This window comes from Colossoma macropomum, unplaced genomic scaffold (genome assembly GCF_904425465.1).
Source record: "Colossoma macropomum unplaced genomic scaffold, Colossoma_macropomum, whole genome shotgun sequence".
Taxonomy (NCBI): Eukaryota; Metazoa; Chordata; class Actinopteri; order Characiformes; family Serrasalmidae; genus Colossoma; species Colossoma macropomum.
This window is the reverse complement of record NW_023494797.1, coordinates 12834055-12847385: the sequence shown is the minus strand read 5'-3', so window position 1 is coordinate 12847385 and position 13331 is coordinate 12834055. Positions and strand designations below refer to the sequence as shown.

Below are 13331 nucleotides of genomic sequence, written 5' to 3'. Positions count from 1 at the left end.
AAACTTTGAGAACTTTTAGAAGACCCCAGTACTTGTGGGCAGATTAACATGCAATAGACATCAGACACTCCATGTATGAGGCTGAGACCTGTATGAGTACCACATAATTGTTTATTTATAACTGCCCATTGGTTTCTATTTAAAATATTTTTCGAGTCATCAGTTTTTCAGTACTAAGTACAGAGAGATGCATCAAAATAATTGTCTGTGGCAAACAACCCTTAGCTACCAAAGCAGAAGATAGAGATTATGCTAAAAAAAACACTGGAGTATTCCATTAATAGCGCAGCTTCATTAGATTTGTAAATTGTACAGGACGGTCAAAGGGCCAAAAGGCTGCTGCACTAATGGGACGTATCAACAGCAAATCACTGTCATTATGGCCTGGCCCTCTCCAATGCTCTCATTAATACAAATGCGAAGAGGCTGCACAAATGCCAGCTTACTATTCACTCACACACAGAAACTCACACTGGCATACATTCACTCTCACACACATCCACTCACACACCCACACATGCACATGCACTCACCCACACATCCACTCACTCCATTTTTTGGCAATTATAACAAATACAGCTGCTCATGTCCCCATTACTGACAGTTCTCTGATTAGCCCATATAAGATGAAGACAACTGTTAAACTCTTTCCTGCAAATGTGTTTGCTGCATGTCATAACACACCATCAGGATTTGGGAAGAAGGCGGGCCTGTCATCCTCCTCTTCATCCATCTTCATGTATTTATAGAAGCCAAACCTGTTTAGATGCACACAGAGCACAATGTGGAGAGCTGCTGTAACATCTTACACTTAAGATTAGATTCACTGCATTGTCATTAAAGGGGAATTCTACAGATTTTTCAACATGTCTGCACAAGTAAATGGTTAAGATAACAAAGTCATTCAGGGTGGTTTGATGTGAAATGCAGACATTCTAGAAAACTTGCAGAGTCAGAGTTCACAGTGGCGGTGATAGGAACCAGACATCTGAAGTGTTTAATGCCTCTATAAGCTTCCTCACAGGAAGTAATTACATGAAATTGTAATCAGTATTTTGCTTGAGACATTGTTTTACAGTAGTCTTGAGATATATTTTGGCATAATCCACTTTTTAAAATCTACCCATGACAGAGAGTTACATGCAGGGTGTTAAAATAGTGAAGAAAACACATGTAGATTCAGATTTGGTTTTGGAAAGTAAATAAAATGTCTACATTAGTGTTGTGGACTTTGCGACCCCTGGTTCCTATCACCACCACAGTAAAGAAATCTGAGTCAGTAAGTGTCCCTACAATGAACTACTGTATTTCATTTAAAACCACTCTGAGTGACTTTGTTCATACCTCAAACACTGAATTATGCAGTCATAGAGAAATGATAAACACTGTAAAATCTTTTTTAATATATCTTGCATTTGGGAATGATGTTAAAGGCTATATATATATATATATATATATATATATATATATATATATATATATATATATGTATAAGGTCCTCATAATAAGATTTTGTTAAATATAATACAAATAATAATAGCTGGTTAACCTTACTTTTCAAGGTACACAGGAGATTCCCTGTAGAAGCACTTGTTCTCTCTCTCCATGTGAGTGAGTCTGGTGAAATCATTGGGATACACATAGGACAGATACACCTAAAAGGAATAAAAAAGCAAAGCTGAAATCAGAACAACATTTGCCTTAAACAATTATGATAAAGTATAACTATATTTTCAATCATTTCTATTCAGCAGTAAATATGTTCAGCAATGAGCATACAAGAATATATTGTCTCTGTCCAAAGAAAAACAAGTGTCTCCAATATGGTAACTTTACAGGAGAGGGGAAAAACTTTCTTTACTTTCAATGTAAGTTAATGGAAAGAGATTTTATTCTAAGCAATTTTGGAGCATTTGTGTTGGTCCAATCATCTTGAAATCACACAATGTAAAGGACAGCTGCTGAGCTCAAATGATGCAGAAAAGTGAAAATCGCAAAAAACGGAGATGCATGTTTTTCATTGGACAGCGACGATTTGTTATTTCTACTGGTAATGAGCAGTAATGTCCAATAGGGGGCACTGTTTGCTCACTTCATCAAAGGATTCCAGCAAAAAATCTATATTCATCAGCGACTTCAGATTATAATATGCAAGTTTGTTTTACGTTTAGCTCTTGCTGACCAATTTGTATGTAGTTAAGTATATTTCTGTCATTATATACGTATCAGCACCTAATGGCTAAGACACAGCGTTACTCACAAACTGCAGGCCCTGATAGCGTGCGATGGGGAAATCCTTCACTATGTATGTAGGTGAGTAGAGACAGGATGGCAGAACCCTGTCCAGTCTGGACCGATCTATCATGGGGACTAAAGAGGGAAAATGCATCTTAATTCAATAAACATTCATTCCTAAGCCAAGCTATATAAAGGCAGAGGAGGGCAGTAACATTTACTCAGGTAACATTCTAATGAACTGTACTTTCCCTAAAGCTTTCAAACGTTTTTCTACTAAGCATATTTGCAAGGAAAGTGATCTACTTCTTACTCAGTTACATTTTAATTCTTCACATGCAGTTATGAATTCCTTTTCTGTGTTTGATGTAATTATTTTACATTGTTGACAGCATCAGTGTTCCACTGAGATTGCAATCCCCATTTTGGAGCTACCATCTCACTCTAGACCAAAGAGATTCCAGAAAGGGAGGAACAGAGCCTAACAAACTTCTGATAGATTCTAGACCATTATAGACCATTATTTTTCAAAGATTTCAGTAAAGTTCTATTACTGAGATGTAAATTCATTCAGAGTGGTTTGGTGTGAAATGGTTAATTGTAGAGAAACAGACTCAGGTTTCTTTACAGTGGTGGTGATAGGAACCAGGGATCACAATGTCTACACATATTGCCATTTTAATTACTATCCAAAACCACCATTGATGAGTTTTTATTTGTAATGCTGACTAAGGTAAAATAGAGGTAACATTTTTTCAGGTACAACTTGCCTCATAAAGCCCTGCAGTGCCATAAATAGATTTTTAGGCCAAAATCTTTTCATAACACTACCATAAAACAATGCCTCAGTAATTAGGCAGCAGGTTGGTATCCATTACTTGTAATAAGTTTATGTGAGGGAGCTTTTAGGGCATTAAATGCTTCAGACATCTGGTTTCTCCTGGGTCACCACCACTGTGAGTGATTCTCACTCAGTAAGTTTCTCTGGAATGAAGCATTTCACATCAAACCACCCTGAATGATTTTTATTCGCATCTTGACCATTTCTATATTTAATTAATATTATCCATTAATATTATTATTAATATTAACCATTAACCATTTACTTATGCAGAAATTTTGAAATACTGGTGGGGTTCCCCTTTTAGGTACTTCTTTGACATGGCATATTTGTGCTTCTACTAATTTTCTGGAAAGGTACTTTTACTTCTACTTGAGGCATTATTGTACAAAAGTAACAATACTTCTACTTACATAATTTGTTGAATAAACAATGTCAATATATCCAAAATGAAGTAATCTGACTGTTCCGTTTTTGTGCAGCAGTAGATATGCAGAAATGAAAGCGTGCCAAACATAAAAACAAAGCACCGATATTAGACAGTAAACAGCGCCGCAATCCGTGATTGCTCCTAATCATAAAGTGCTGCTGCCGAGTAATGAATATTTCCTGAGCCATTATGTTAGTCCATGCATTCTGTCTCTTACAGTGTAAAACACATCTCTAAAAATAACAATATTAAGCTGCTTAAAATTAACGATTTGTCTGTAGACCCACTCCATATTTCTCTATAGTGGATTTACGAACATGACGCAGAGAGTTTTACTCTCTTTTACAGAGCTGATAAAAACTTGAATTTCATTCAACAGCTTAAATGGAGGTCTAGCAAGTGAAGGTTCCCCTGTTGTCAAATATGCTGTGGATATATAGTTAAATGATACTGACTGGCAGATATAGGTGTAGCAGAATCACTTATACCTTCAACATGTTTACAGTACTGTGTAAAAGTCAGAAGCCTATAATTTCATGGACTCTACCATCTGAGATTGGCCCACTCCAGTTTCAGCTCCTCCCTTTCTCCACCATTCTATTATCAGTCACACCTGCAGCTAGTTCAAGGACTCACTCATGTACACATACAGAGAAAATGGGACTCTTAACAATCATGCAAGGCCTGGTAGACCACCAAAACTGCCCCCAGCACTTAGAGCAGGGGTGTCAAACTCAAACTAAAGGGTCCATATAAAAAAATATCTCATTTTTAATTAATGTTGTGCTGTTAATTGTTTATTCAAAACACGCAAAAACGTCAGCAGTAAAATATAGACACTTGTAGTAGACCTTGAAATATTACATGGACATTTGAAATATTCAAAATTTAAATGTCCCCAGGAGCTCAGTCTTTTAAACCTACCTATCTGCTTGAAGTAGACACCTGGCATCCTTTGCTTGCTGCAAGTTCATTAAAACTTGGGCTCAATTTCTGAGCTAACATTAGGTGTTTTTTGGTTGAACTGCAGCTGAAATGCAGAAAGTGTGTTTGGCGTAGGATTGAGGTGTAACCGCTGTCCCATAGATTGTTGTTGGGGTAGGAGAGTCAGACCATGCATTATGTTGTAGTGCATGCTGGGGACTGTAGTGCAGCATACTGTGAAACAAGCCAATATTAATTGAAAATTAAAACACTTCGGGCCGGAGAGGGTTGTGTTGCGGGCCTGATCTGGCCCGCGGGCCTTGTGTTTGACACATGTGACTTAGAGTGTTCATCTTCGAGAGAGAGAAGAAAATCAAGCTGCTTCAGATTTGAAAATATCCGCAGGTGTTTCTGTCCATGCTTCCACTGTGAGAAGACAACTCAGCACTATGGGTCTGAAAGGAAGTGTAGTTGTCAAGAAGCTCTTACTGAGAAAAGAAGACCATTTGCAAATCAAACAAAGAAGCTGCTGGTGTTTTCAGAGCAATGGACTGACCACCCCAGACCTCAACATCACTGAATGTGTTTGGGATTTTTGATTGTGAGAAGCAAAAAATGCAAAACCAACAATAGACTGAACTTAAGAGGTGTGGAACAGTTTTCCTGCAGATTTCTTGGAAACCTGAAAGCAAGCCTGCTAAAAAGAATGGAAGCTGTAATAAATGTAAAGAGTGGACACATTAACAGAGAAAAATTGATATTCTATTTAGCTGTTGAGGCTTCTGTGCGATTTTCTGTTATATATTTGTATATACACTTCAGTAATTTACACACAGGACCTACCTCTGAGAATGGTGGACATATTTTGCACATTTTGCACATACATATACAAACTGTGTATGTATACCAGGACACTTCTGTGCCTCTAGTTTAGTCTGTATTTATCGTATATATATTGCTGTTGTCGGAACAAAACTCCAAATCTCCAAAATGGTAACTTTACAGAGGAAGGAAAAACCCACTTTACTTTTAATGTAAGTCAAAGGAACCAGACTTCTTTCCAAGTAATTTTGGGTCATTTCTTCTGGTCCAGTCATCATGAAATTTGCACACAATGTAAAGGGCCACAGGCATTTACAAATTATGTCAAAAACTGAAAAACACTGTTCTGACAACTACGATATATAGAAATTAGTGAAATGAAGAGTGGTCTCTAACTTTTGCACAGTATTACATCTGGGCAACATACTGTCATTACTGCCCTTTGTCTTTGTAGGGCAGTATGCTTTCCCCAGCACAGCTTTTGTAATAAGCCTTTTATAATATCTGCTACTACAAACTCCAGATAATATGAGACGTTTTTTTCTGTGAACATATTAGAGAAGAAAATTGTTTCAGAAAAAGGTTTAATTAAGAATTACGTCTAAATCCTTGTCCCCCTGAGCTCCTGCACTATAAGCCAGGGTCTCATCTTTTAACAAGCGAGTCTTCAATAAACTGACAAACTGTGTAAGCTTAGTGGATTATCATGGAACATGCACACAAACAAGCAGCCCAGCCTGCATTAGTATGTATGCAGTCTGGAGTAACCTCAGCGGACTGTACGTCTGAGAATAAGTCTGCATCTGTCCATGCGCAGACGGCTTTGAGTTAGTATGCAGCCGTGCGGTGAGGATATTGTAATTCAGTGTTGGACCACAATGGCCAGAAAACACTGTGTCCACTGAGGCTACAGAAGTAAACAAACTAAACAGAACAAACCTTACTGAGTAGAAGAGGACAGCTGGCAGTCAGAGTTGTTCAACTCTCTAGCATAAGACGTCATAAAAAATGTAAGCTATGACATGAGCAATATGATGATATGTTGAATTATATCATGATACACTTTTCTAAGTTTGCCATGGGTATCGTCTGTACTTCTAGGTCGCTCAGCAACTGGTACATAAGTGGTACATGAAGCTACTTTACTCTGTATGCTGGAACTTTACAGTGAATCCTTTGGTAAAACTTAACTGAATATTTTTGGCCTAAAACATAGTACTATGTTAGTGGTCTGCTGAGTTGTTTAGCCCAGACCTAGTTAAACAAAACCTTTTACTTCATCTCCTCTTTTACTTCACATACACACAATCTGTAAAAGGAAACATTTAATTTTACTTCATATAAATGCAATTTGTGACTACAAACAGGTGCATGTTCTTCCTGCTGGTTAGTGGGTCTCCTCACTGTCAGAGACACACACAAAAGCAACTTGAGTACTAACAGCTTCCCCTTGTTAAGAATCTTTGTAATGACCTGCAGATGCCATGTTTATCATTCAAATTGTGACATAATCACTAAGCCAATTTATTGAGAATGTATATGTTTAATTATGATCATTTTTTAAATCACCCACATGAAATTTGGTGCATGTTGTTTGTTCCAACTTGGTAATAATTCTCAGAAAAACACTATGAGTCGCAGCATGTATTGTAAAAAAGTCTTCAAGCATTGAAATGTTATATTTTTGCAATGTTACTTTGCATTTACAGCATTTGGAAGATGCTCTCATTTAGATTCCAGGGCAACTTGCAATCATGTTACACAGGTATGTGAATGTTAGGACTAATTTTTATGGTAAAATCGCAGTTTTTGGAAATTGCAGCACAATTTTCAAATCGCAGGAGCTGCCATTTTGATTATATCCTACAATTTTGAAGTGGGGTAATTTAATCTAATAACAGAGCTTGTGAATTGTCAATCTGGTACACTGATAGCTGTCTTCTTGGTGAAAAAAGGCCTGGAGCTTAAATCATAGAACATAATCTATGCAAAATATTGACCAGAAAAATTGCAATGAGATATTTTCCCAAATCGTTCAGTGCTAGCAAATTTAGAATCAGGAGTCTTGCCCATTCACTCTTATTAGTATAGCGTGGTGTAGCATAGTGGGGAAATTTTATCCACTATGCTACACCAACCACATATGCTATATATTGCCCACCCTTACTATGAATACTGCAACAGATTCAGCAGTGTTGGAGTTATGTTTTATGGAAACACGTGGAAACACAATACATACTTTTGTAGAAAGTGTCTCGTGGGTCTGTTTTGAGCATGTCCGCAGTATGTGTCTCTGTGCTGTGAACCTCCTGCAGAGAGAGTGTGTGACTCGCCAAGGTCTGAGGAATGTGCTTTACACTGTTCATCTTCAGGCTGGACTCATCTGAAGGAGAGATAAAGAGAAAAGAGGAGTGTTGTCAGATCCCCCTCCAGCTCACTGGAACACCACTGTCAGTGAAGGACAATGGACAGCGCAGGCCGAGATGAAAAACATGTAGTTACTGTAAACACTATCCTGCAGTTATGGTAAAGCATGAAGTAAGTGTAAAACAGTGGTGGACTGGTAGTGAAGCAAGCGTAACAAAGCAGTGGATATTTTTTATATATACAATTGCACTGAACCTGTATATGTGGCCTAACATTTGCATACAGTCAGCTCTATATTTACTGCCACTTTTGTTAAAGATGGGTGAAAGAAAGTCAGGAAAAAATGAAATATTTTAATTGTTAATGTCATGCGGTTAATTAATGGTTAACTTGCTCTCACACTGAAAATATGAGATAAATCTAACATTCAATTGAAGTAAATTTAGTCTAAGACAAAAAAGCCCAAGGGTGCCAATAATTCTGGAACTGCTACAGTTTATGTACTAAAAATGGTTATAACTCATTTTCCAACCTCTCTTTATGTCTTAGAGTTAAGCCTTTAAATAGTCAGGACCTGCCAGAGGATCCACACTCCTATAACCTTTTAGATTAACTCAGCTACTTTGCATTGTAGTCCATGTAATAACCCTTAAGATGTAATAAGTCTGGGATTTTAAGGGGTTAAACAGGTTACTTTTGCGCCTATGCTGCTATCTACTGCCTTTAAGACTGACGTATGTAATTATTCGCTGTTATGATTGACCTTATTGTGCCTTATTCAAAAGCAGGCTGAAATGTATGGAATAAAATTAAGTTTTAACAGAATCTGTCAGGGACGTCGGAAAAAATGAACTTCACTGACTCCATTCAGAGGTCTGGGTCCTCTGGAATGCAGCAGTGATTCAATAAACAGTATCACATTTATAAATTTCCATACATCTTCCACTCCAATAACTGCTGCAGACTGTCTGCAGTAAGACCACTTTTCAGGGCTAGGAGGAGATTGAACATTTTAAATCCACGACACTTTACATAGCATGTCAAACTTTTATTTAAAAAAACAAGAGATTCAGTTGTTTTCCTCACATGGTCCCTTTAAACACACCCCTGCACTCAGAAATGTGGTTTTAATATGGTAAAACGCTTATTATGATAATAGATTGATATTTGTATAAAATTTGTTGATAATTTTTCCATTGAGAACAGAGGCTTTCACGGTACAGCCGGAAAAAGCAATTTGTAAGCAGCAACTTAGATTTGTGCATCATGAGTAAGCCTGAAACTATCACAGCCCAATATATTACAATAATGTAAGCTCTGCTAATGTAGCGTACTCAAAATGTTTGGCGTTTGTAGTCAACTCTTGTTTTATTACCAGACATCATAATATGCCAATGCTACTCATCAGCTGCTGTAAGCAATATGTCTGCATCTACACTGAACCCCACACTACAAAAATGGTAACTTGTCAAGTAAAATTATCTTAAATATAGTCAAGAAATCTAATATTTCTCCTGTTGAGATTGTTGTAAGCTTAATTTAAGATTATTTAACTTATTTCTAGACATTTTTTACTTGTTTTAAGTAATTTTATTAAGTACATTTATATTGGCAGACAATTTTATTGCTTTTAAGAAATGTGCTCAAAACCAGCAAAATTATCTGCCAGCATAGTGAGATCATTTTACTTAATAAAATGACCTCAAACAGGTAAAACATTTCTGGAATTGAGCTAGATAGTCTTATAATAAAGAGCAAAAACATCTCACAATGGGAAATGTCAGATATATAGACTAGATTTAAGATCATTTCACTCGACAAGACACCACTCTTCATTTTCTTAGTGATTAGAGTTGTGATAAATAATAACTAGAAATGGTACAATGCACAAAATCAAAAACTAGAAACAATATTTTTTTACAAAATGTTGAAGACAGGATGCAGCTGACACTGGCCTCTTATTCAAATTTTCCTCTCCGCCTCAAATAGAGCTGCAGTTACATGAGGTTGCCTGTGCAACTGCTACACTGTTTAAGGTGGAAGGGAAAATTTGGATAAGAAGCCAACTTCAGCCTCATGAAAAGAAGAACAGAGGATAATACTGCTCTGGAATAAAAACTTTAAAACCAGTTAACTGGCTCATAATGGTTCATTTTCAAAGTATTATGACTATAGTAATGATTTTGTCATCATTTCCTCTCACCCTGTAGCTCCAGCTCAAGCCCCCTTCAGCAGCCTCATTAGACGAAATAGGCCAATATCTGATGGTATGATGTGTTCCATCATTAGTCAGCTGTTATCATCTGTTAAGCTACCTGATATTCTATAGGTATACAATGCAGGTATACATATTTTCATCATATCTCTATAATCTGTAGCAAGGATTGTTAAACGTCTGCTCTGTCCCTTTATCATTGTTTCTGGCACTGTCAGAAACAGTGGGAGGAGTCCAGCGTCTGAGTCGATTCCAGAAAACCTGGAGTCGTGCATCACTGGTACAGGGTAGTGGGGGAAGGGTGGGGTTTAAAAATGGGGAAGCAAGGGGACGTTTATATTTTACATAATCATGCATATTCATAGATCTTCGCATTCTTAATGAGAGTTGAGGTTTAGGGACAGTCCTATGCCACATTTAGTAGTTTCTTTGGCATAGCAATACTACATTAAAATATATAAATATAACATTTTTTTATTCAACATAATTTTTTTTTGTGTGTGTTTTAAATAATAACTTTAGGGGTACAGATTTTCCTTTGATAAGCCTCTAAATTTTGAATTCACTGGGGAATAGATCCATGTCCATACTTCATTTCCCCTGAAGCTTATTGAGATGGACCTGAACATCTTCTCCTGACCACTCCTTAACATGACCGCCTGTAGTTTAGCCCGTGGGCGCTGAGGCTTGCCATGCGAGAGTGTGTGCGTGTGCCGTGTCAGTTCATTAAGGTTCGCCTCCCAGCATTACGAGAGCTTTCACAAGTGTCTGCCTGACTGGCTGCTGATGAAAACACATTTTAATTAGTCATATCGATTGTCCGCAAGTGAACGTGCCTCTGTGTTTGTGTGTTTTTTGCATGTGTATGCTCTGTGTGGTCCACTCTGATGGAGAAGTCTGTGCTCCTCTCTGAGGGAGAAGTCTGGGTGATTAATGATTGGGACAGCATACTACACTTGAGCTGCTATTCTCTGGGTGAGAGGGGGCGGGCTGTGTTAGCTAATGCACGTCCCTCTCTCCCTCAGCTTGTTAACTTCTGCAGAGATTAAAAAGGAAAAAAAAAGGCTTTAGTCTGAAATAATTTTATAAATGAGGGATCGTGGGCATGCACTCGTTGTGCTCCCCGGTAAAAGCATGTGTGAATGAATGTACGTTCCCTTGCTGATGGGGGGTGATGTGGGTGGAGGGGAGGGGGGGGTGAACATGTGTAAGCGCAGATAAGGGAACAATACTCACAGTACACAGAAAATTCAGCCTAATGCACAAGGCAGACCTCATAACTGCATTGTCTGATTGCAAATAGTCACGACTGCTTAGTAAAATTATTGACTCAGTTCGTGTTGTATATGTCTGTGATATTAAGTGTTTGGTAACACTTTACATTAAAGGTAGCAAATTAACAATTTAGCTGTTTATACATCACTGATTAGCCTCAAATAATATATTAGAATATATTATTAACTTTTCATTATGTATTAGTTACTACTGAGCAATAGGCTATGCACATAGTGAGTCACTGAGTGTGTTTACATGCACTTAATAATCCGATGACTGCAGAAAATCAGATTTTGTCAAAAATTTGATCAACGTGTTTACATGCACTTGAGTAATCAGATGATGGGGAAACTCCAGGTCTACATGAGTCAGGCAGAAATTGGATTTACGCCTTGTAACTGGCCAATAAACTCACAGAAGAAGACATGATGTGAACGTAATGTAAAACTCAAACTTCATGCCCACTTTACCTTAAAATATGAACATACATCATCTAGAAAATGAAGAATATTCAAATCCTTCATTTCCTCAAGCATGTAGTCAGTTGTGGCAACGCTGCTCCCTTATTTCCGGTACCGCTGTTTGTTTTCGCACATGCACAGACTCTCTTTATCGGATTTCTTAGTTTGATGTCTAGACCTTCCTCAGATCTAAGAAATCAGGGTGTGCTGTTTACATGAGCTTATGAATAATCAGATATTTGGTATATTTGGTATATATCACCAAATATGGTTCTGCTACTATATATATATATATATATATACATATATAAAATGTTATGTATAATGATTAATAATATAAACATATATCGCGGCTGTCGGAAGAAAACCTTGTCAAAAACTTTTTCAGTTTTTGACATATTTTGACATAAATGTCTGTTGCCCTTAACATTGTGTTTAAATTTCATGATGAATGGACCAAAAGAAATGACCCAAAATAACTTGGAAAAAAGTCTGGTTCCACTGACTGACATTAAAAGTAAAGTAGGTTCTTTCCTTCTCCTGTAAAGTTGCCATTTTGGAGATAAAAGGTTTTCTTCCGACAACAGCGATATAATGATTAAAAGCTACAGAGAAAGCATGACCCTAACAACCATGCAAGACAAACCATTCCCATCAGCACTAAACTGCACTTAAAGCTTTCCTCTTTGAGAGAGAGGAGAAAATCAGAAAAATCCAGTTATTTCTGTCCATTATTTCACTGTGAGAAGAAAACTCAACACTATGGGTCCGAAAGGATGTGTAGCTGCCAAGAAGCCTCACTGAGAAAAGAAAATACACAAAAACATGAATCATTTGCAAATCAAACAAAGAAGCTGTTGGTGTTCACAGAACAGTGGACTGACCACCCCAGAGTCCACTGAATGTGTTTAGGATTACTCGGAGAAACAGAAAACACAACTAACTTCTGAGACTGAACTTTATATTCATATTACTTGCTGAGGCTTCTGGATAATGTTGGGTTAAACATATGATTATTTGTTTTGTTTTTTTCCTGGGCCTGAAAAGTGAATAACTTCAAGGCCATTTTGACTGGAAATGAAATAAATGAAGGGACTTTAACTGTTGCACATACACATTGTGTATATTTGCACAATGCTAAGTTAATGAGAAGTTGATAAGTTGATGAGAAGAAGACAAAGAACTTCTGCCTTCACTTCTGGAGAAAAAAGATGCAGAGAGTGACAATTACCTGTGTACAAAGAGATGTAGGCCGAGTCAATGACATCGTACTTCAGCCCAGGCAGAAAGGGCCTCCACTGAGAGAGAGAGAGAGATAGAAAGAAAGAGAGAAAGAGGGAGAGGAGCTGATGAGAAGACAGAAATGTCTGGAGTCCTTTATTGCAGTAGCCATTGCAGTGTTCAGCAATGGCTCCGGCACTTAAAATAGCTGTTAGACAGACAGGCTGCAATTCTTCTAAAGAGGCCGTGCAATTACTACATCACTTCTTCTTAGCCTTGCCGCGATCGCATGAGACAGGTCATTTACCAGCTCCAGAACAAAAAACTCTAATTACACTGCCCAAAACTGCAGACTTTAGACGCACACACATACTCTCTCACTCTCTCTCACTCTCTCTTGCTCTCTCTTTAGACACATACATCTTGTGCAAAGTCTGGAACGTTTCTATTACTATTATACTGCTTTTTCTGAATCCTGGCCGTGATACTGACATAGAAGTAGATTAGATGGAGAGGCAGAAACACCATCACGGAGCGTGA

General features: G+C 37.6%; 1 protein-coding gene across 1 annotated transcript in view; it reads right to left on the bottom strand.

Annotated features, from left to right (window-relative positions):
• b4galnt4b (beta-1,4-N-acetyl-galactosaminyl transferase 4b) overlaps positions 1 to 13331 on the bottom strand; it is a 157874-nt gene that overhangs the window by 9371 nt on the left and 135172 nt on the right. The window contains exons 10-14 of the mRNA XM_036584322.1: positions 12802 to 12868; positions 7492 to 7635; positions 2261 to 2370; positions 1555 to 1655; positions 685 to 758 (exon numbers count right to left, since the gene is read on the bottom strand). Coding sequence (XP_036440215.1) covers positions 685 to 758; positions 1555 to 1655; positions 2261 to 2370; positions 7492 to 7635; positions 12802 to 12868 — 496 coding nt within the window. The remainder of the gene's footprint in view (positions 1 to 684; positions 759 to 1554; positions 1656 to 2260; positions 2371 to 7491; positions 7636 to 12801; positions 12869 to 13331) is intronic.